We start from the raw sequence: 24,237 nt of genomic DNA, 5'->3' as shown, positions 1-24,237 counted from the left end.
TGAGAAGGACCTGCAATCTTCACATGCGCCATACATCCAAAAACTCTCAAGTGTTCTAGGTGGGGTTTCTTACCAAACCAAGCTTCGTAGGGTGTGTGGTCGTTCAACGCCTTGGTTGGTAGTCGGTTGAGGATGTACACCGCGTGCCTAACCGCTTCGCCCCACATGGTTCCAGGCATATGCATGCTCTTAAGTAGGCTTCTCGCCATGTCCATCACCGTGCGGTTACGCCTCTCCACTACACCGTTTTGTTGCGGGGTGTACGGTGCAGTGAGATGACGCTTGATGCCGTAGTCTTCACAAAACTTGGTGAACTCCTTTGACAAGAACTCGCCACCACGATCCGTCCTCAATGTCTTCACCTTGTGGTCACATGCATTCTCAACCTCTGTTTTGAACTTCTTGAAGGTTTCACAAGCTTGACTCTTGGCCTTCAACATGTATACCCACATCCATCGGCTGAAATCATCAACGATAAGAAGGAAGTAGTTGTTCCCAGCAAGTGTAGATGGGGTGATAGGACCATATAGGTCAGCGTGTAGTAACTCCAGCGACTTCTGAGCTCTGAAATTTGCTTGCGAAGGGAACGACAGTCTTGCTTGCTTGGCGACGAGGCATCCTTCGCATAGTTGGCTCGGGTGGAAGGGAACGGCAGTCTTGCTTGCTTGGCGACGAGGCATCCTTCGCATAGTTGGCTCGGGTGCAAGATCTTCGGCAACCCGGAAGCCATCCTCTTATCAGTCATCATCTTGAGGGTGAAGAAATTGACATGCCCAAGGCGAGCATGCCATAACCAAGCTGGATCGTTAATGTTCGCCATCAAACACGCCGGCTTGCAAGTCTTTAACTCTATCCTGTACAATCGGTTAGTTGAACGTGTCACCCTCATCAAGAGTGCACCGTTCCTATCAAACACCCTCAGGAACTCGTCAGCAATAACAACCTTACTCCCATCTTCAGTCATCTGACCAAGGCTAATAATGTTAGATTTCAAACTTGGAATATAATATACCTCAGGTAGTAGCCTTTGATCGCCGTTGTTGCACTGAAAGAGGATAGAGCCTTTCCCCTTGATCTCTACCGCGGATCCATCACCAAACTTGACGGTTCCCTTGATGTTCTCGTCGAGCTCCTTGAACTTGTCTCGGTGGCCGGTCATGTGATTGCTAGCTCCGTTGTCAAGATATCAAGTGTTGTTGTCAACATGTGCCTCCCCCGCTGTAAGTAAATCCGGCACCACCTTCTCCTCATTAAGCAAAATAGCACTTGACGATTCTTCTAACATAGCCATCATCAAGGTTGGCTCCTCGTCATATGCACGGGTGAGATGAGCCTCCTGTTCATGGTTGCGGCGTTGTTTGTGACACTCCGACTGAAAGTGCCCGTATACTCCGCAATTGAAGCATTTGATGTTGGATTTGTCTCGACCACCGCTTGTGCTACTCTCCCCCTCCTGGCGAGCTGCACCTCCATGGCCGAAACCACCTCCTGGACGTCCTCCTCTGCCGCCGAAGCCGCCTCGGCCTGCCTGGCCGCCGTGCTCCCCTCCGCGGCCTGCTTGGGCAGCGTGGTGCTGCTGCCCGCTGCCGTGGTACTGCTGTCCGCCTCGGCCTCTTTGGCCACGGCCACGCCCACGACCGGCCCCGCGACCTCGTCCTCGACCGCTGCCATCATTGGTTGTAGGTGTTGAGAGGAAGCCTCCGCCGTTCTTCTTGCTCCTTGCTTGCCACTCCGCATGCGTCAACAATAGGTGATCGTCGACGTTGTTTCGAAAAACACGTGCCCTCTCCTCGTGGGCTTTGAGGCGCCCGATCGCCTCCTCGAGTGTCATGTCGTCGATGTCCCCGAACTGTTCAATCGTGGAGACGATAGTAAGGAATCTCTCCGGTACCGCCCGAAGTAGCTTTCTGACGACGTAGTTCTCCTCCATCTCGCCGCCTAAAGCCCGGATCTTGTTGACGACTCCTGTCAACTTCGTCGAAAAATCGTCGACGTTATCATTCTCCTTCATCCGGAGAAGTTCGAACTCGGACTTCAAGGTCTGCACCTTCGCGTTCCTCACACGATCCGCTCCTAGGTGCATTGTTTTCAACGTCTCCCATGCCTCTTTTGCCGTCTGCTTCTCTGCAATCACCATCAAAGTCTCTTCAGGAATCCCCTGGTAGATGGCCGCCAACGCCATCTGATCCTTCCTGTGTTCCACGGACGCGCCTGCCGCGGGCTCAATGGCGTCCCACACGTCTTGAGCCTTCATGTAGACTTTCATCTTGATTGCCCACGAAGCATAGTTATCCCTCGATAGCATCGGGTATTGAAGAGAGAGGGAACCCACCTTGGTCGTCATCTTCTCCGAACTCGTCATCTCTTCAGATCTTGGTTGAATCTTAGGCATACACGGCTCTGATACCACTTGTAGGCTTTGAAATAGGATCGGCCTGAAGTATCAAACCTGTAAACTATATGCAAACCTGTAAATAGAGATATCTTGGCTGATTTTAAAGTGGCCGAACAAAGAACAGAGAGAGGAACAGAGAATTTTCGGTGGAGGAGATCACTATTTTTTCTTATTCTTTCATGAAGAGTATTTACATATATTTATAGATAAGATTACAACTTGAATTCTTATCCAATAACTAGAGAACTATCTACTAACTAGTATTCTATTCTAACTAGAATTCTATCTACTAACTAGGATTCAAACTACCAATCCGGACTGATTAACAACTCACATTCTCCCCCTTAATCTGGACGAGATTCCAAGTCCCTTACTCCTAGCAGTTCTCGCATCTCGATGAACTTCACCCTTGCTAGTGCCTTCGTGAGAATATCCGCTCGCTGCTCGCTCGTGCTCACGAACTCCACTTTAATCTGTCCTCGCTCAACACACTCACGAATGAAGTGAAAACGTGTGTCGATATGCTTGCTTCTTCCATGGAAAACTGGATTTTTCATCAAGGCAATCGCGGACTTGTTGTCGACATAAAGTGTAACCGGCTTGGGCTCACACCCAATCAATTCGCTAATCAAGCTCCTCAACCACAAGCCTTGGCACGCTGCTGCAGTTGCCGCCATAAATTCTGCCTCGCAGGATGATAATGCCACCGTCTTCTGCTTCTGTGATGTCCAAGTGACCAAACTGTCACCTAGATAAAATGCCATGCCGCCTGTGCTGCGCCTGTCATCAACATCTCCCGCAAGATCACTGTCAGTGAATCCCACCAACTCTTCATTGCCTCGACCTCGTTTGTACACCAATCCGTAGGACATAGTACCCTTCACGTACCTCAAAATATGCTTGACAACCTGTCTATGCAAAACTGTAGGGTGCTCCATGTACCTACTCACAATCCCCACGGCATATGTGATATCGGGTCGGGTGTGAGTTAGATACCTTAAGCATCCGATAATGCGTTTATACTCCGTCACGTCCACCGGTGTTCCTTCAGAATCCTTTCCAAGCTTTAGCTTTGTTTCCATAGGATATTGGGTCGGGTTGCAATCCATCATGCCAAACTGACCCAAAACCTTCTTCGCATAGGCCGCCTGCCTTAGTGCAATACAATCATCTCGCTGATCCACCTCGATGCCAAGATAATAGGAAAGTAAACCAAGGTCACTCATCTCGAACTCCTTCATCATTTGTTGCTTGAAAAATTTTATCTCATCCGCCCTCGAGCCCGTAACGATCAAGTCATCTACGTACACGCCAACAATGAGTGTATCCCCTCTGTTACTCCTTGTGTATACCGCCTGCTCCTGAGTGCATCTTGCAAATCCGATGCCCTTCATGCACTTGTCGAGGCGCGTGTTCCATGCCCGAGGTGCTTGGCGTAGACCGTAGAGTGCCTTTGAAAGCTTGTAGACCTTGTGCTCTTGATTCTTCACAACGAACCCTTCAGGTTGAACCACATACACTTCTTCCTGGAGATCACCATTTAGGAATGCCGACTTCACATCCAAATGGTGCACCTCCCACCCGTTCTGTGCTGATATAGCGAGGATTATTCTGATGGTATCAAGCCTCGCCACAGGTGCAAACACCTCTTCGAAGTCCACGCCTTGCTGCTGGACGTACCCTTTTGCTACAAGTCTTGCTTTGTGCTTGAGAATGTTGCCTTCATTGTCCTTCTTCAGCTTGTACACCCATTTGAGACCAATGGGTTTGGAACCCCGCGGTAACTCCGTGAGTATCCAAGTCTTGTTCTTCTCGATGGCCTCCATTTCCTTCTCCATAGTTGTCCGCCATTCTTGATCTGATGCGGCCTCGAGATAGTTCGCAGGTTCTTCAGAAATCAGGAACAATTCCTCTGCAGGAAGATCGATCACCTCCGTCTCCGCATAGATGTCCGCAAGGGATCGATAGCGTACAGGAGTCATCACTGCAGCTTCAGGAGGTCCGGACAGCAGGTCCGGACAGTTCCAATGCAGTGGGGCTTGCTACTTCTGCAGCAGATCCTGAACCTGCAGCAGACTGTGGACTGTCTCGGCCAGCTGCAGGTGGTTTTGTTCGGTCTGAAAACTGCCCAGATTGGCCTCTCGTCGGCTCCAATACGGCGGGGATCGTTGCTGCAATTACTGTACTCGGACCAGCACCAATTTGTGGGCTGTTCTGGCCGGCTGCTGGCAGTCCAAACTGGACTTTCTGCTGTCCAGAAAACCGGACTGCCTGCTGTCCAGTTTGGACTGCAGGCGATGCACCGGCTGCTGCGCCGGCTGCTGTGCCGCCCGCTGTTGAGTCCCCTTCCGCTGCGAACTCTACCCAGCTGAGTGGTTCTACGTCTCCATCTGCGCTCCATTGCCATTCTTTTCCTTCCTCGAACACGACATCCCTGCTGACACGTATTTTGCTATGTTGAGGGTCGTAGAGGCGATGCGCTTTGCTTTCTTCCTCTACCCCAATATACACCATTGGCGTGCTCCGGTCGTCGAGTTTCTTGTGCGAAGGACCTGCAATCTTCACATGCGCCATACATCCAAAAATTCTCAAGTGTTCTAGGTGGGGTTTCTTACCAAACCAAGCTTCGTAAGGTGTGTGATCGTGCAACGCCTTGGTTGGTAGTCGGTTGAGGATGTACACTGCGTGCCTAACCGCTTCGCCCCACATAGTTCCAGGCATATGCATGCTCTTAAGTAAGCTTCTCGCCATGTCCATCACCGTGCGGTTACGCCTCTCCACTACCCCGTTTTGCTGCGGGGTGTACGGTGCAGTGAGATGACGTTTGATGCCGTAGTCTTCACACAACTTTGTGAACTCCTTTGACAAGAATTCGCCACCACGATCCGTCCAGGCATATGCATGCTCTTAAGTAAGCTTCTCGCCATGTCCATCACCGTGCGGTTACGCCTCTCCACTACCCCGTTTTGCTGCGGGGTGTACGGTGCAGTGAGATGACGCTTGATGCCGTAGTCTTCACAAAACTTGGTGAACTCCTTTGACAAGAACTCGCCACCACGATCCGTCCTCAATGTCTTCACCTTGTGGTCACATGCATTCTCAACCTCTGTTTTGAACTTCTTGAAGGTTTCACAAGCTTGACTCTTGGCCTTCAACATGTATACCCACATCCATCGGCTGAAATCATCAACAATAAGAAGGAAGTAGCTGTTACCCGCAAGTGTGGATGGGGTGATAGGACCACATAGGTCAGCATGTAGTAATTCCAGCGGCCTCTGAGCTCTGAAGTTTGCTTGCGAAGGGAACGGCAGTCTTGCTTGCTTGGCGACGAGGCATCCTTCGCATAGTTGATTTGGGTGCAAGATCTTCGGCAACCCGGAAGCCATCCTTTTATCAGTCATCATCTTGAGGGCGAAGAAATTGACATGCCCAAGGCGAGCATGCCATAGCCAAGCTGGATCGTTAATATTCGCCATCAAACACGCCGGCTTGCAAGTTTTTAACTCTATCCTGTACAATCGGTTAGTTGAACGTGTCACCCTCATCAAGAGAGCACCGTTCCTATCAAACACCCTCAGGAACTCGTCAGCAATAACAACCTTACTCCCATCTTCAGTCATCTGACCAAGGCTAATAATGTTAGATTTCAAACTTGGAATATAATATACCTCAGGTAGTAGCCTTTGATCGCCGTTGTTGCACTGAAAGAGGATTGAGCCTTTCCCCTTGATCTCTACCGCGGATCCATCACCAAACTTGACGGTTCCCTTGATGTTCTCGTCGAGCTCCTTGAACTTGTCTCGGTGGCCGGTCATGTGATTGCTAGCTCCGTTGTCAAGATACCAAGTGTTGTTGTCAACATGTGCCTCCCCCGCTGTAAGTAAATCCGGCACCACCTTCTCCTCATTAAGCAAAATAGCACTTGACGATTCCTCTAACATAGCCATCATCAAGGTTGGCTCCTCGTCATATGCACGGGTAAGATGAGCCTCCTGTTCATTATTGCGGCGTTGCTTGTGACACTCCGACTGAAAGTGACCATATACTCCGCAATTGAAGCATTTGATGTTGGATTTGTCTCGACCACCGCTTGTGCTACTCTCCCCCTCCTGGCGAGCTGCACCTCCATGGCCGAAACCACCTCCTGGACGTCCTCCTCTGCCGCCGAAGCCGCCTCGGCCTGCCTGGCCGCCGTGCTCCCCTCCGCGGCCTCCGTGGTACTGCTGTCCGCTGCCGTGGTACTGCTGTCCGCTGCCGTGGTACTGCTGTCCGCTGCCGTGGTACTGCTGTCCGCCTCGGCCTCTTTGGCCACGGCCACGCCCACGACCGGCCCCGCGACCTCGTCCTCGACCGCTGCCATCATTGGTTGTAGGTGTTGAGAGGAAGCCTCCGCCGTTCTTCTTGCTCCTTGCTTGCCACTCCGCATGCGTCAACAATAGGTGATCGTCGACGTTGTTTCGAAAAACACGTGCCCTCTCCTCGTGGGCTTTGAGGCGCCCGATCGCCTCCTCGAGTGTCATGTCGTCGATGTCCCCGAACTGTTCAATCGTGGAGACGATAGTAAGGAATCTCTCCGGTACCGCCCGAAGTAGCTTTCTGACGACGTAGTTCTCCTCCATCTCGCCGCCTAAAGCCCGGATCTTGTTGACGACTCCTGTCAACTTCGTCGAAAAATCGTCGACGTTGTCATTCTCCTTCATCCGGAGAAGTTCGAACTCGGACTTCAAGGTCTGCACCTTCGCGTTCCTCACACGATCCGCTCCTAGGTGCATAGTTTTCAACGTCTCCCATGCCTCTTTTGCCGTTTGCTTCTCTGCGATCACCATCAAAGTCTCTTCAGGAATCCCCTGGTAAATGGCCGCCAACGCCATCTGATCCTTCCTGTGTTCCACAGACGCGCCTGCCGCGGGCTCAATGGCATCCCACACGTCTTGAGCCTTCATGTAGACTTTCATCTTGATTGCCCACGAAGCATAGTTGTCCCTCGATAACGTCGGGTATTGAAGAGTGAGCGAACCCACCTTGGTCGTCATCTTCTCCGAACTCGTCATCTCTTCAGATCTTGGTTGGTACTTAGGCATACACCGCTCTGATACCACTTGTTGGATTTGTAATAGGATCGGCCTGAATCAGATCTGAAACTGATTTAGAAAACCTGTAAATACTGTAGCAACCGAGCAAAACCTGGCAGTTTTTCAGAGAACGGACTGCAGCAGATTGACAGAGTTAACAAGCCTCTGTTTCGGATTATGGACACAGACCGGATGTTGACAGAGAACTGCAGCAGGAACTTTTCTAAGTTTCTGCTCCTGCACTTGGTATTAGCCGAACAAACAGAGAGAGAACCTGACTTTGATAGAACGAACAGAGGAGCAGGGAATTTTTTTGATTCTTATTCACGTTCTAAAAGAAACAAAGACTTGTTTACATATATATAAACACTTAGGGATAAGATTACAACTCTAATCTTTATCCAATAACTAGAAAACTCTCTACTAACTAGTATTCTATTCTAACTAGAATTCTATCTACTAACTAGGATTCAAACTACCAATCCGGACTGATTAACAACTCACAGATTGGTTGCAGACATTTCCTTTCCATTCAAAATTTTGCTTGCTCGAGTTGGCAGATGTGAAGTTTTCTTCGATCATTTTGGCAGATGTGAAGTTTTTTTCTTCGATCATTTTGGCAGATGTGAAGTTTTCTTTGATCGTCTTTTGGAGTGAATAATGAAGCTAGCTAGCTTTTGATGTACACCATAGTTTATGCAAATCAACAGGTAAGAACTTCACACTGCAGCATTAGCAGATTTTAAAAACTTTTCAGATGAATCTTCTTTCATCTTCGCAATTTCTGTTCCTTATTTAATTTTATGATGTTAAGATTTTAACATGTGGCATGCTTAATAGATATAATACAAAGGGTCGTCCTTTTCTTTTATTTATTTATTTATTTATTTATTATCATTATTATTTGGGGGGAAGGACCAGGGCCTAATTTTATTGATAGAATAAATATGTACAAAGAAGAGAAAACAAAGAGATGAATTAGTGGGAGAAAACTAGAAATTTGTGTGTGGTCACCTGCTACTATATGTTTGCCTCGGAAATTAGTTTATTTATTGAACTCATTACAACTCGTTTATCGAATACAATGAATTCTAAGAAACAAATCTTTTTATAAGACTTCTCGTTACAAACAAACAACTTCCTAGAAACACACGTAGAGGACGTTTATCACCCGCTGCTTGTGCGGGATCTTTGCCTGTGCTGGGGGTGTGTTAGTCCGTGGACGACCGAATCACAGATCCAAGTTGAATTGTGAAGAAAACTTAAGGTCGATGTTTTGTTTTAGAAACAAAGACAAAAGTGGATATCGTAGCAAAGTAAGATAAAACACACTTCTCAAGATCAAGTCAAAGCTTAGATTTAGAGGAAACGCCGAAGGCTTCTCGGATTTGCTTAAAATTGATGAGACTCTCTCTCGTGCACCAAAGTGCTTAAGTTTCTACTCTATTTGCCTTGGTCTGCTCTCCTCCTCGCCAGTAATGATCCTAGGAAGGTATTTATAACATCTAAGAACCATAATTGAAGTCTGGAGTTGAAAAGAAGTTGTGTCGACGAACCTTTGTTTCCGAGACACTCGTGGCTGTCTCGGGAACAAGGCTCGTTTCCATCCGTTATGTAACTGCTTCAACCACGTTTTAATGCCATTATTTCAGCAGTTATTGGCGTGATTTTCGCTTATAACGGCTCCCCCACGTTTATGAATGATCACCAACAGTTATGAAACCATGTGGACGGCACAAAACTCGAGAAAACCGTCGCCAAGCCCACTCTAGTTTCCGAGACAGACGCAAGTGTCTCGGAAGCTATAAAGGCAATCAGAAACTATGATTTGCCTTCATAGCTTCCGAGACAGCCGCAACTGTCTCGAAAACTATAAGTCTTCTCATAGTTTCTGAGACAATGTTTTGTGCCTCGAAACTTGCGTGATGCACTTTTTGTATATTCCTTAGTTGATCTTTGGCTTTGGATGATCTTTTATAACTTAGATAATGATGTTTATCGCCTTCTCTTCATCTTGAGCTATGTGTGATACCCTATAGGTAATTTTTGACGCCTACACTATACAGTAGCAACAAGTTTCAAAGACAATATTTAAGTCACATTTTAGGCTGACAATACCATTTTGTCACGTCCCGAGCCCATGGGCCCCGGTGCAAGGCGTGTAACTGTGGGACTCACCGAGTGTAGCGCGTTGCGTGGCTCAATCTATTGCCAAAATCGACTAGCCGATGATATAATTAAATCTTGGACTTACCTATTTAAGCCATGCATTTTTACTGTAAATTCCCGATGTGGGACTAAAGTCGGGGTCTCACAAGTTCCACAAAGCACACATTTGATGTTTAGATCCAATATGCGATTTGAGAAGTTTGTAAAGTTTATAAAGCTCGTTCTGCTTACATCAAAATTGTCAGCCCTTTTGAAACAATAACCATGTCGCGTGTTCTGAGGGTTAGGTGAAGTGCATCACGACGGGATTGAATATCGTGTATATTTGATGTTATGATAATTAGAATTGGGTCATAATTGGAAACTCGGGAAATGACCTAACTAAAGTTGATAATTGACATATAATCAAGAGGCGGCTCCTACAGTTTTCATCGTCATTCGGATATATCAGTAACAACTGAAAGTATGTTTCCTTGCTCCATATTTTGACCTTCTGTTTCTAATGATATCATTCATTTTGAGCAGCATGTTGATGTTCCATGCCCATTTCATCATGGGATAAAGCATTTTGCTCTAGCGTATTATTGATTTCATAAGCCTCTGGACATTGCACATTTTGCTCTGATGCATAACCAATGCTTTTTGTTACATTTATCGTTAAATTTGTTTCGTATACTTTGTCTCCACCAGCTGATAATACAATTCGCTTTTCAGTTCATAAAACTTCTTCAAATGAACAAATTTACAACCAACGATTAGTAGTAAATGGTAATACGCAGTTCAGACTACAGAATCTTTTCTATAAAGGCTCATCAAGCATGTATATTTTCACATAGACGGGAAAAAAGAACAAAAGGAAACTGGAAGTAAAAAAGGATTGCATACCATCAATTGCACTTAAAGCAAGAACGTATGTAGGTGTACCCTCCACTTTTTCCCTGCTTTTCTTTTGCTAATGATAAATTAACGTGGAGACATCGAAAAAATTCAGATGACGAAGTAATACAGGATATTATACTGAAAAAGCACAACTGCTTAAAAACATAACTATTATTCGAGTATATAAACATTTAAAAGCATTTTGCAAAAGCCATCTCAAATCTCTCATTTAATTGATTGAATAAATCCTTACGCATTTTCAGGAGGACTTGCAGAAAACTATAGCCCAACCTGGAGCGTTTACGTTCAACAGTCACGCATTCATTTTATGCCATCTCTCTGTGCAAATCGCATACACTGGCATTAAGCTGATGGCAGCATTGGTTTTCTCTCAAGTTCGTCATTAATGCGTACATAAAATATACATCGCACATTAGCCCAGATAATTTACAGGAGGATCTAAGCCATCCACAAGAACCCCCAGACTAATGTCCTTGTCTTCAAACTTCTTGATGAATGGATGACTCTGAAACCAGACGTGAAGAGAACATTCAGGGAGCAGCTTTCGTGAAATGAATCGATAGAAAAAATAGAGTGATGTCACTTACCAGCAGCTCCAGAGATGACATCCTTTCCTGAGGATCCTTCTGTACACTGCAACAGAAGTAATGAATCAGGTTCCGCTATATATGAAGTTGTTTAGCTTTCATAAATTTCTAGATGTGCAATCAGTAAAATTTTTAACAAAGGGGGGAAAAAGAACCTTCTTAGATGCAACTATAATCACTTAAAGTACTGGAAAAATCAAAACAAATCCATTTAAATCTATTTTCTTTTCCTTGTACCTCTGCGTCAATCATCTTAGCAAATAAGTAGCTTCCCAGACACCTCTTAACACACAAAACAAAATTGGTTTTCAAATACAATTGTTCGTCTTCCTAGTATTTGTGTATTCATTCTCATGTAAAGTTTAATTATTGGTTCTTATGGTTGATTTTCCTATATCTTCTTTTTTTCTTATATATCGTATTAAAGCATTAATCTTCCATTCATTAAACTTTCATAGTATTTATTGCCCAGTAACTGCCTAATTTCAATTGGATAGCATCATGTAAAAGTATTTGCCTAGTTTTTTTCTGAAGCAATCCTTGAATATGCTAAGCATAGTACAATGAACAAAGGGGAAAGAAGGAAAAAATAGCCAAGAACTAAATTTTCATCACTAAAATAATTGTTTGTGGAGTTGAGCTGGTGCGGCATAACTGAGTATTCAAAAACTTTAAAATCAACTTGATGACCATGTACGTGGATAATGTATCAAAACACGCACCAGAGACAGAGTCACGCATAGCGTAACATAAATTGATGCAAGGAAGAGCAGTGGGCATACCAAGCTGATATAAATGAACAGAACTCCGGTGAAAATTGATCAGGTGGAGCAATGGGTGGTGGCTGATCAACAATGGCCTCAAGCAGTTCGTAAAAGCTCAGAAAACCTTCTTCTTGTTCAGTTGGTATGTAAGGAAAACGACCTATAGCACACTCAAGTATTACAAGACCCAGACTCCAGATATCACTTTTATAGTCATATGAACCTCCACTGATCCGTTCAGGCTGACAGTAGACAATGAAAATATCAAATATTTTGTGTAACAGACAGAATAGATACCAAAAATTTTAATCACTAATTTTATTTGCATAAGTAAAAGAAATGTATAATGACCTGAGCAATGAGAAAAAAAGTAGATCAACATACCGCCATATAGTTATAGGTACCCACGAATGTATCTCGCTGACCCATGGAGCTAGCAAGCACAGCACTGACTCCAAAATCAGTAATCTTCACTTCACCTTTGTGGTTCACTAACAAGTTTGATGGCTTTATGTCCCTATGGATTACATGTCTTTCATGATGCAAATATACCAGACCTTCCAATACCTGAATGTATATCAACCTATGTTAGCATTATAGACAACGAGATGAAGTTACTGTAACATTGCATAAGGTATGCCTGTAAGGTTCACTTGCCTGCTTGCAGAGAACTGCAAGATATGGCTCCAGAATGGTCTTGACTTGTTTGATTATATCCACAAGAGATCCCCGGTTCATGTATTCCAAGACAAGAGAAATAATGCCATTGTGATAGAAAGAGTGGTAACAAACAACAACATGTGGGCATTGTGATGACTGATTTATCTTAAGCTCCTGGACAATTTGTTTGCGGACTGTCTCTTGAATATTCATCTGTATGCCCTGGAAAATTCAATGTCATATCATTATTTCCTGCACTCTTCGTATTATAAAGAGATATTGAAGAAAATTTATCTCAAAAAGAATATCTCCCACAAATTCAAGCAACAGGTCATAGCTTGTGGAAAGTATCACAAAAGAATTAGAGACAACAAAATCTTCCACCAGCATGCATTAGCTTTTATAAACTCTAATATCCAAGTGTTATTATCATATTCCTCTTACGAAGAAAGAAAAACAGAAGATACATAGAAGTATAACTCCATTCACGAGTTAATATGAAGAAAATATAAGTTGTCACCTTTTCTGTATCAACATCTTAGGCTCTAACAATTACCAGCATACAGAAATTCAAGTAGATGGGTAGATAAGCATGTAACTTCCAGTCATCGTTGAACTACTATATTTACGGGTTGCTATTAGCCAATTCAACCTGTAAGGAAGCATTAGAATACAAATCCTATCAGAACTTTGCCCATTCGGAAAGTGTTGCATGGAAAATGCTCTACTGCCCATTCATCTGAAGGCTTAAACCCCAGCCACCAACCTAATTTTTTTTCTCCTGATGCTTGGTATCTCAGCCCTCAAATTGGAGAGCTACACGACACTTCCTGCATGGAAGTGGTCTCACAGGATTCCTACTCGAAGCATATAAATTGCATATGCACTAGCTAAGTATGTCCATCAAACTCCTGGTCTACATTTCTCCTCTCTAATATTATCCGTGGGAAAGCGTCAATACCAGGAGTTCACCATTCAAACCACGAGTACAAAACGAAAGAGTACACCCATCGACTTGGGTGAGTTTCCAAAAACCAACGGTAACTTGCAAGAATTCCTACCAACCTCAGGTCAAAGGAGAATATAGTGATTCCCTGTTAATTAATCTTCATTGGCTCACTCATGAATCTCATCATATGTAACAAATCTCATTTCAACGATGCATTTCTATGAAAACAGATTAACCTCCCATGTTGTCATTAAGGCCTGAATACTAACAATCTGCAAAGGCATCTATATTATAATCAGGAACGATTACCGCCTCAAGATAATATCAAAACGTTGTATAGTTAATCTTTAAAACAATTTATGATTAAGTAGAAACAAATAATAATCAGTATGGACCTCTTAAAATTAGAAACTAGTTGTAAGTGTGATCAACATAAAATTTAAGAAAAATGAAAAATGCTGCTATAGTCTTTGTTACCTTTAAAGCAAATAATGATCCCGTCCATTTGTGTTGAACAAGCTGAACAACACCCCCACTACCTTTCCCAATAACTTTGATGGTCTCAAGATCTTCTAGTGCAAATTGTGTCTCAAACTCTTTAATGTCCGGTGGCTACACAACAGTTGTAGAAGCAAACAAAAGATAAGTCAGAGAAATAATGACACCAAATATGAATGACTTTCAATAAGTACCATTAGTAGTGAAATATCAGAGCATGCATAAATATTCTATTTAGGATGAGAACTTGTCATTTAGTCGAAAACAGACTCAATCAAGGGTAATAGTCCATAAAAAATAAGAAATTTTTTTAGTATACATAAAATTTCTATGCCAGATGATAATTTATGATTTGGTTGAAAACGACCAAAATCATGAGTTATAGTCCACCGAAATTCTGTAGTTTGGAAGTAAGCATAAAATATTCTATGTCGGACAGGAACTTATGGTTTGGCCAAAAACAAGTGAAAAATGAGTTATACCTCATAGAACTACAGGAATTTTGGAATAAGCAAAAAATATTCTATGCGGGATGACAGCTTATAATTTGGTTGAAAATGGCCAAAGTCCAGGGTTATAATCCATTAAAATTTGAGAATTTTGAAAGATGCATAAAATAGTTTATGCGGGACGCCAGCTTGTGATTTGATCGCAAATAGCCAAAAACATCCGTTATAGCCCACAAAAAATCATAATTTCTAGAGTACTCATAAAATAATCTATATAGGATGTCAACTTGTGATTTGATCGAAAAACAACGTCTACAGACATTTGGAAATGTTGCGTACGTACACAATATTCTATGAACAACAAGAAGTTGAAATTTGGTCGACAACAAGCAAAATCATGAGTTATAGTCCACAGAAATTCTAGAATTTTGGAGTACACATAAAATATTTTATGCAGGATGATAATTTGTGATTTGGTTCAAAACAGTTAAATCATAGGTTCTATAGTTGGTAAAGTTTGGAAACTTAAGAGTATACTTTAAATATTCAATGAGGAATAGCAACTTGTGATTTAGTTAAAAACATATAAAATCACATGCTATAGTTCACAAAAACTCGAGAATTTTGAAGTACGCATATAATATTCTGTGGGGTAGCAACTCGTGATTTGGTAAAAACAGTCAAAATAATAGATTACAAAAAGTCAGAGATAAAATATTTTATGCTGGACAGTAATTGGTGATTTGATTGAGAACAGCCACAACCGTGACTTATAGTCCACATAAATTCACAAATTTTAGAGTTTTTGTAGCATATACTATGCCTGACGACAACTTGTAATTTTCGTCGAAAACAATCAAAATCATGGTTTATAATCCATAGAGGTTCAACAGTTCGGATTACACAAATATACAATGTGAGATAATTTGTAATTATGTTTGAAAAAGGGCACAAACTCTTACGTTAAGATAAGTAAAAACAAAGAAATTTGGAGTACGCATAAAGCACTAATGTGTGATGATAGTTTGTAATTTGGTTAAAAACAACCAAAATCATGAGTTATAGTCCTCAGAAATTTGAGAATTTGGGAGCATGAATCATATATTCTATAGAGGACGAAAACTTGTTATTTGGTCGAAAACAGTTAAAATAATGGTTCACACACCACAAAAATTCAAAATTTGAAGTACACGTAAAATATTTTTATGTGGGACTACACTTGTGATCTAGTCAAAAATAATTAAAACCATAGGTTATATAGTCCACAGAAATTTGAAGATTTCAAAATATGCATAAAATATTCTATACAGGGCGACAATTTATTTGTTTCCAAAACAATCACAATCATGACTTACAATCAATTGAAATTCACAAATTTTGAAGTACAAATAATATGTTCTCGTGTGATGGCAACTTGCAATTTGGTTGAGAACTTCAAAAATTATAGATTATATTCCACAGAAAATTAAGAATTTTATATATGCGAGACAAGTAGTGATTTAGTCGAAAAGGGCCAAAATAATTTGGTTACAATCCACAGAAACTCGGCAATTTCGGAGTACACATAAAATATTCTACGAGTGGTGAGAACTTGTGGTTTGGTTAAACGGTCAAATTTATGGATTATAGTCTAGAAAAAGACAAAAAAAAACCCTTTTGAGTATGCATAAAAAATCATATATGGAGCAGCAATTTGTGAAGTGATTGAAATCGGGCACAATCCTGGGTTATATAGCCCACAGAAAATGGGGAACGTTGGAGAATGAATAAAATGTTTTATGTAGGACGACAATCTGTAATTTGGTCGAGAACGACCAAATACAAAGATTATAGTCCACATATATTCGAGAATTTTGGAGTATGAACAAATTATTGTATGCAAGAAGGTAGTTTGTGATTTCGTAAAAAACAAACAAAACTCATGGATTGTAGTAAAGAAATTAGGAATTTGGGAGTATGCATAAAATTTTCTATGCGAGACGAAAACCTCTAATTTCATCGAAAATGTGCATAATCATGGTTATAGATCATAAAAAATGGGGAGTTGCATAATAAACAAATATTGTTCTATGCGGCATGGCAACTTATAAGCTGGTTGAAAACCGCCAAAATCAAGGATTAGAGTCCACATAAATTCAGGAATTTTAGATTATGCATAAGGCAACTTGTGATTTGATCAAAAATGACCAAAATTCTAGGGTTATAATCCAAAGAAGATTGAGAAATTTAGAGTACCCATAATATATTCTACGCGGAATGATATTATAGAAATTCAAGAATCTCCGAGTATGCATAAACAATATTCTTCTCAAAGAACTTGTGTTGTTGTCGAAAACAACAAAAATCATGGGTTATAGTCCACTAAAATTCATGAGTATGCATAAAATATTCTATGTGGGACAATAACTTATGATTTGGTCGAAAACGGGCACAACAATGGATTATAATCTAGAGAAATTCAAAAATTGTGGCATAAGCATAAAATATTCTATTTGGCACAACAATATGTAATTTGGTCAAAAAAGGTAAACTTCATGGGTTATAGTCCATATGAACTTGGAGTACGCATAAACTATTTCATGCGAGAAGTCAACTTGTGATTCAATCGAAGACAACCAAAATCATTGTCTATAGTCCACAGTTCAGGAATATATAAGCAAACATATTCTATGCACAACGTGTCAACGACAATATGTGATTTGGTCAAGAACGACCAAAGTTATAGGCAAATTTTTTAGTGCACATAAAATATCCTATGTCAGACAACTTATGATTTGGCCAAATGTGGGAAAAATAATGTGTTATAGTCCAATAAATTCAAAAATTTTGAAATACGCATAAAATAATCTATGTGGCATGACTATGATGTGGTCAAAAACAACCAAAATCATAGGTTATAGTCCATAGAATATTTTTTGCGGGACAACAGCTTCTAGTTTGGTCAAAAACAATATAAATCATGGATTATAATCCATAAAAATTTGGGAATTATGAAGAGCGCATAAAATATCCTATGTTGACAAAGACAACATATGATTTATTCAAGTATTAGATTATACTCTAAAAAAAGTTTAGGAATTTTGAAGCATGCATAAAATATTCTATGTGGCAACAAAACCTGTGATTTGGTTGAAAACAGCAAAATCATGGGTTAGTCTATAGCAATTCAAAATTTTTAGAGTATGCATAAAATATTTTATGGGGATGACAATTTGCGATTTGATTAAAAATTATCATAATCATGACTTATAGTCTACAAAAATTCGTGAATTTTGGAGCACGCATAATATATTCTATGCATAACATGTGATTTGTAAAAAAAAACAACCAAAATCATAAGTTATAGTGCATAAATATTTGGGAATTCCAAAGTATGCATGTAATATTATGTAGGATGATAAATTATGATTTGGTTGAAAACGGCCAAAATAATGGGTTATAGTCCACAAACATTTGAGAAATTCATAATAAATTATTTTTTGCGAGACAACTTGTCATTTGGTCGAAAATTGCCAAAATCATGAGCATTCACAAAACTAGTGATTTTTGAATAAGCATAAAACATATTATGCGGGATGACAATTTGTAATTTGGTCAAAATCATGCACAATCATAAGTTATAATTCAAAGAGATTTAGGATTTTCAGAGTACGTATAAATATTCTATGCAACTTTGGCAAATTTGATTTTGTCAACAATAACAACAAAGCCTTTATCTCAAATATTCGGGGTTGGCTACATGAATCTTATTCTTCCTTCCATTCTATTATGGAGCATCTCCTCTGTTAAGTTAAACATAATCATGTCCTTAATTGCTTCCAACTAAGTTTTTTTATGTCAACTTCTAGATCTCCTAGACTCATTAACTATAATACTCTCACATTTCCTAACTGGTGTACTAAAAGGTTTCCATTGTACATGGCCAAACCCTCTTAGTCGGTTATCTCTCATTTTTTCTCAATATGAGCAACATCTAATTTACTACAGATGTACTCATTTCTTATCCTATCTTTTTAGTGTATGTCCACAAGACCATCACAACATTCTCATTTCTGCTACACTCATTTTTTGTATATGTTATTTTTTAATTGCCCAACACTCTAACTCATAGAGAATTGTTAGTCTTATAACCATCATATAGGATTTTCCTTTTAGTTTTATTGGTATTCTACGATCACATAACACTTTTGATTTGGTAAAAGCGTCTAAAAATAAGAGTTATAGTCCATAAAAATTCAAGAATTTCAAACTCGTCAAAAAAATTCTACTCGGGATGACAACTCGTGATTTGATTGAAAATGATCAAAATGGCAGGTTATATAGTCCACAAAAATCAAGAATCTCAAAGTATGCAGAAAATATTCTATGCGGGACAATAATCAGTGATTTGGTCAAAAACATCATAAATTATGGGTTATACTCCACAAAAATTTGGAAACTTTTGAGTATGCATAAAATATTCTATGTGAGAAAGGCAACTTCTAATTTGGTGGAAAATGACCAAAATCATAGATTACAATCCAAAGAAATTCGGTAATTTGCGTAGGCATAATATATTCTATTCACGACGACAAATTGTGATTTAGACAAAAATAACCATATGGGTTAATATTTGATCACATAAAACTTTCTATGTGGGACGACAACTTGTGATTTAGTCTAAAACGACTAAAATAATAGGTTATAATCCACTAAATTTGGGTAATTTTGGAATACACATAAAATATTTTATGTGGTACAGCTAATTGAGATTTGGTCGAAAATGACCAAAATCGTGGGTTAACACATTCTAATGTTCAAGTACCATTAGAATATATTCTAATGTCATTCGAGTTATTTCACCAATATAACCTACTTTACTCAACGAAAGAAACAAAATTGTATATTATTGTGTCAAGGTGATATCTAAAATTTTATTTCTTTCAACTTTCTCAAGAAATACCAAAATTAGAACCGGACAGAAAATAAACTATCATTCCTTCAAAGCAATATCCTTCAAATATAAGTTCAAGACAACAATGTTGCTTGCACATGAGAATTGAAAGCTGAGAATATCAAGTAAAAACATTATTGAATTAAGTTATCCATAGTATATCTTTTCAAAAAGCAAGTGAACACTGCTATTCCAAAAATTTAAATCCAGCTCCCTCATTCAAATTTCAACCCTTTCAAAAATACCTGAAGATAAAATAAAATGCCCTTCTAATTCTAAAGTATAAACTAAAAATTAGAATTTTATAAAATATTTTATAAAAAGGCTAATTCATTAACCTACACTAAAAAGGAAACCTAAAAAAAAGAATCATGATTTTTATTTATTTCCTATGCAGAAAGTGTGCCTTGACATCCATGTCTTGCTTGTAGATTATATTTGAGTACATGTACATATGTGCATACATGTTTATGTGTACATGTGTTTCTGAAGCGTGCGCCTGTATCATATAATATGTACCGGTCAAGTTTAAACAAATTTGGAGGTCCTATTATGGATTGTTAGCGCTGGCAATCTTGGCTCATTATTGAAATCGAAGTATCACCATTATGGTGACCATTTCATTCTATGGAACACACCCCTCAATTGAGAAGGCAATACATAGCAATTTACCAAAACCTATAAACAAGAAATTTAACAAGCTACCTCATTTTATCCTTCGTTTTGATAGACCAAAAAGCTTATTTGCTAACCCTTTATATTCAGAAAAGGCTTGTAATAACTGCCAACATATTACATATAAGAGCAACGATCAATCAACAATATGTTCAACCATTCTTATTAAGGATTCTGAATTGAGAAAGTATTTTATTTATTATTGAAGGAGAGATATCGATAGAGAGATTTTGATTAAGTAGAGCATTTAGGCAAAAGTTGATAAGTCCAAACTCCTACCTTCTAGCAGGTGTTATAGAGGCTCCTATCGTAACACAAAGTTTACTTACTGAAAAAATTAGATAGAACAAATAACAACTCTCAATGCGAATATTTCATAGAATGATTGGTTTTTTTTTGAGAAAATTGAAGGTTGCTGCTATAATATTGTAACATCTTATAACTTGGCATGACAGTTGGTCCAATACATCTTTAACTTATGGACAACCAACAATATTAAAAGTAATTCCCTTGTAGATCTCACCCATGTTTTTAAATAATTCAGCAATTTCTTTCTAATTTGTTCCCATCAAACCTTCAATATTTCACTTTTAGAAATCCTATTCGGCTCCAGTCCACTTGATAATATACAGTATTTCACTTTTTTGAGTACTCTCAATTATAGAAGCTATATGTAGGAAACTATCATAGTTGAAGCCTTAGCTACGACCCAACTAAATAAATCTGCCTTTTCTCTATAGTGTAATAGATAGCAGGAAAGGAGCTTCTTGTGGGATTCAATTTGAAGATAGTGATTTTCATCCTCTGAAAGCAGGATGTTTCAACTTGTCGCCTCAAATGATTTCATGGATCACATCTAACCGCATGAGGCTCTTGGACAAAAGAGAGAAACAACAATGGCCTTCCATGCCCATGAGGTACCTAATCTTGTGTTCAATTTTCTCTCTAATGTCTATGTGTATTAAGCAATGTTTTAAAAAGCGGTACCTAGGCCGCCCGGCTAGGACTTATTAGAGCCTACGGGAGTGTGGACAGCTTACACAGACTGCATTGTTTAGGTCTTGGTCAGGATTTCCTATGTTGCAACCACCACGTCCTCCAACTTCCTCCAATCTCCTCTGACCACCTCCACTAACTATGAACACCTCCTCCAACTTTCAGAAAAACTTCCCCTATCAACATTTAAACAGAGAAGAAATCTGCCTAGTGGTGCCCAATACTTTCTATAATATTGGCATTTGTTATTTTTATAACTAAAACTATATATAGGAAAACTACCTAGGCTCTTGGTGCCGAGTCAGGCGCCTAGGGCGTAGCAATTTCTGTAAGCTTGATATCAAGTGTTGTGGTTGTAGTCTGCTAGGTACTTTCTCCGAGGGTGATACAGATATTAATCTAAGATTTCTACCAAATCATCTGCAAGATTGCGACATCATATGATACAATAAGGATGGATAAGGGCCTAAGCGCTCTGTATGATTCCTTCCACATAACACAGAAGGCCACAACATAAGCTGCTTTGCTTAATCTCTTAAGCAATAGGTTATTAAAACCGCTTAAATCCTACAGAATACACTATAATGAGGCTCTTAATCAAACAAATTCCTCTTCTAATGAAGAAACATGTTCAACCAAGAATCCAAAAATGAGACTTTCTATCGTCTTCATCCCCCCTACTCCTCAGATATTCTCTCTAACCATCAAACAGAAAGAATCTTCAGCAACACCTCAGATTTAGCTTGCTAGGTGTAGGAACCATCAACAGCATGTTTACAAATTAGAAGTTCATAATTTATACAATAACTGTAACAATACACATTAAATTCCATTACTTCAAGAGCTCAAACTCAAGTATTCAAGTCTTATTTTAGATTGCTAAGTACTGCAAAAAGAAAAAAGAAAACAACTCACTTGACTACCGCTATCTTCGGACATCAATCGAAGTCCTTTCTGATTCAAACGAAGATCTCCATCCTGAAACGTCCCACTAGCTGTCCTGAAACCCACAAAACCCTAATCCCCCTCAATTCAAACAACAAATCAAAGAAAAAAACCCCAAATTTTGGATAAATCACCAAATCGATTCAAAATTGGGAGGATTTAGAAAGAGAGAGAAAAAAAATGCTCACAGGAACTTGTCGACTTGGATCGCTTCATCGGGCACTGCGAGCTGGAGCGGCCGCAGTGGCTTCTTGCTCTTCATGATGATCTAGGGTTTATCGAGTACCTAGGGTTTCCAGGGTTCTATTTAGGAAATTTCTTGACGAATAATAATAAGTAAGTAAATAAATAAATAAATAAATAGAGAGGGATGGACTTTTCTTTTGTCTTTTCGTTTGACGAGGCGACAACTTTATAATGAATTCAAATTTACACTTATTACCGCCAAAACGAGTAGGTTTAGTTGTTGTTTTTTCCCCTATAATAATAATAAAGAGTAATTATTTTGCTTACGTTTTTATTTTGAACTTTGGAACCGCGAGTTCCTCCACTTTTCGATCAACGTTTTTACTAACACTGTAAGGGGCTGTTTGGTTGTTGTTGGTAAAGTTGTGTATTTATGATACAACTTGGAAAGTTGTTGTCCACCTCATCAATTTCATTTTTATACTTTTCTTTGTTTGTTTTTAATTCCATTTTAATCGTAAATTGCTTGTTTGGTTTGCAAATGTAACTTTAATTGTTTGTTTGGAAAGTGTAAAAAGTGGTCCCTACTCAAATGATCATATTGGTTGGAATTATTTTTTATTATTTTTTTCCTAACTTCAATGTCAGCTTTTATCCTAAAATTATGTCTTTTTTTTATGAAATCACTTTACAAGCCACATTAGCATATGAAATCACTTTACACTATTTTCAAAACTATAAACAAATAATTGAAAGTGATGCAAGCTGACATTGGGACCCACTTTTTTACATTTTCCATCCTTTTACATGGTAAAAACATACAACCAAACAGCCCATAAACTTTCTGATGACCGAACATAATTATCTATTTTATAGTTGTCATTGGTTTGAGAAATCAAAAATGGTAATCATGAGCATAATTCATGAAATTCGCAAATTTTTAAGCTTGTGTATTTAATTGTCATTTGAAAAAATGAATAAAAATCGTAGGTTAGCTCATTCAATAGTAAATTTAAAACACACACATAACTATTATTAGGTTGGAATGAACAGTAAAAGACAAAAATTGCAGGTTGTAAAAATCGCGAATTTTAAAGTAAACATACTCGTGTGTTATTGGATCAAAAGAATGCAAAACTGAGGCAAGCCGTAGGTCATAGACTCATAGCCCATGAAAATCTCAAATTTCAAGCAAAAACGTACAACTTATTTGCCATTGGTCGACACAGACGAACATGGACAAAAATCGTGAATTATAACCCATAAAAATAGCGAGTTAAGAAATATGCAAAATTAATTGGCACTAATGCCAAAAATAATAAAAAATTATGAATTATAAGCGCATTAAATTTATGAATTTTAAAGTATGCTTAATTAACTGCTATTGGGTTGAAACAAAAGAAAATGGACAAAAATCATATGTTATAGTTAATAAAATTCGTGAATTTCGAACATGCATAATTAATTGACATTGGGTCTAAACAAATAAAAATTGACAAAAATCATGTGTCAGCCCATAAAATTGCAAGTTTTTGAAGTACACACAATTAAATATCATTGGCTCCAAATAAATGAATGGGAAAAAATTACGGATCATAGTGCACGAAAATCGCGAGGTACGCTCACATATAATTAAAATTAGAAAAAATTGACAGAAAAATCATGGATTATAGCTCATAAAACCGCAATTTACAACATAGGTATAAGTGATTACCAATGGATTGAAACACACGAAAAATTGAAAAAAAAATGTAGGTTGTAATCCATGAAAATTGTGAATTTTAACTACTCGTAATTAATTGCTATTGAGTCGAAACACACAAAAAATGGACAAAATTCATGAGTTATAGCCCGTGGAAATTGTGAATTTTAAAATATGAATAATTAGCTGCTATTGAGTCAAAACGAACAAAAAAACAAAATTATGAATTATAGTCTATAAAATTTTTGAATTTTGAAGTATGCCTAACTAATAGCCATTAGGTTGAAATAGATGAAAATTGACCAAATTAGTGTTTTGTAACTCATGAAACTTGTGAATTTTAAAGTACATGTACTT

At 39.2% G+C, this 24,237-nt stretch overlaps 2 protein-coding genes across 3 annotated transcripts; both read right to left on the bottom strand.

Moving 5' to 3' along the window:
• On the bottom strand, window positions 1,187–2,362 carry LOC109829698 (keratin, type I cytoskeletal 10-like). Its single transcript, XM_020396739.1, has one exon. The coding sequence runs from the start codon at window positions 2,360–2,362 to the stop codon at window positions 1,187–1,189; it is 1,176 nt and encodes a 391-aa protein (XP_020252328.1).
• On the bottom strand, window positions 10,629–22,346 carry LOC109829965 (mitogen-activated protein kinase kinase 1). 2 transcript variants are annotated; one of them, XM_020397076.1, is made up of 8 exons: window positions 22,181–22,346; window positions 21,963–22,047; window positions 13,974–14,108; window positions 12,545–12,769; window positions 12,272–12,454; window positions 11,906–12,129; window positions 11,124–11,169; window positions 10,629–11,041 (listed from the first exon to the last, which is right to left on the bottom strand). In XM_020397076.1, exons 1-8 carry the CDS (start codon window positions 22,252–22,254, stop codon window positions 10,949–10,951), a joined length of 1,065 nt encoding a protein of 354 aa, XP_020252665.1. In that variant the 5' UTR covers window positions 22,255–22,346; the 3' UTR covers window positions 10,629–10,948. The 2 variants fall into 2 exon arrangements, with proteins under 2 accessions (XP_020252665.1, XP_020252666.1); XM_020397077.1 differs by having other exon boundaries at window positions 21,963–22,064; window positions 22,181–22,281.

Source organism: Asparagus officinalis, chromosome 2 (assembly GCF_001876935.1).
Source record: "Asparagus officinalis chromosome 2, Aspof.V1, whole genome shotgun sequence".
Classification (NCBI taxonomy): Eukaryota; Viridiplantae; Streptophyta; class Magnoliopsida; order Asparagales; family Asparagaceae; genus Asparagus; species Asparagus officinalis.
This window is presented reverse-complemented; position numbering and strand designations above follow the sequence as displayed.

Bases quoted from the DNA above. Each gene is read 5' to 3' on its own strand.
- LOC109829698 (XM_020396739.1), bottom strand. From the start codon at position 2,362: ATGACGAGTTCGGAGAAGATGACGACCAAGGTGGGTTCCCTCTCTCTT.
- LOC109829965 (XM_020397076.1), bottom strand. From the start codon at position 22,254: ATGAAGAGCAAGAAGCCACTGCGGCCGCTCCAGCTCGCAGTGCCCGAT. The intron at 22,048-22,180 runs GTGAGCATTTTT...TGTGGGTTTCAG, and splicing joins ATCCAAGTCGACAAGTTCCT to GACAGCTAGTGGGACGTTTC. The intron at 12,770-13,973 runs GTAACAAAGACT...TGAATTTTCCAG, and splicing joins GATCATTATTTGCTTTAAAG to GGCATACAGATGAATATTCA.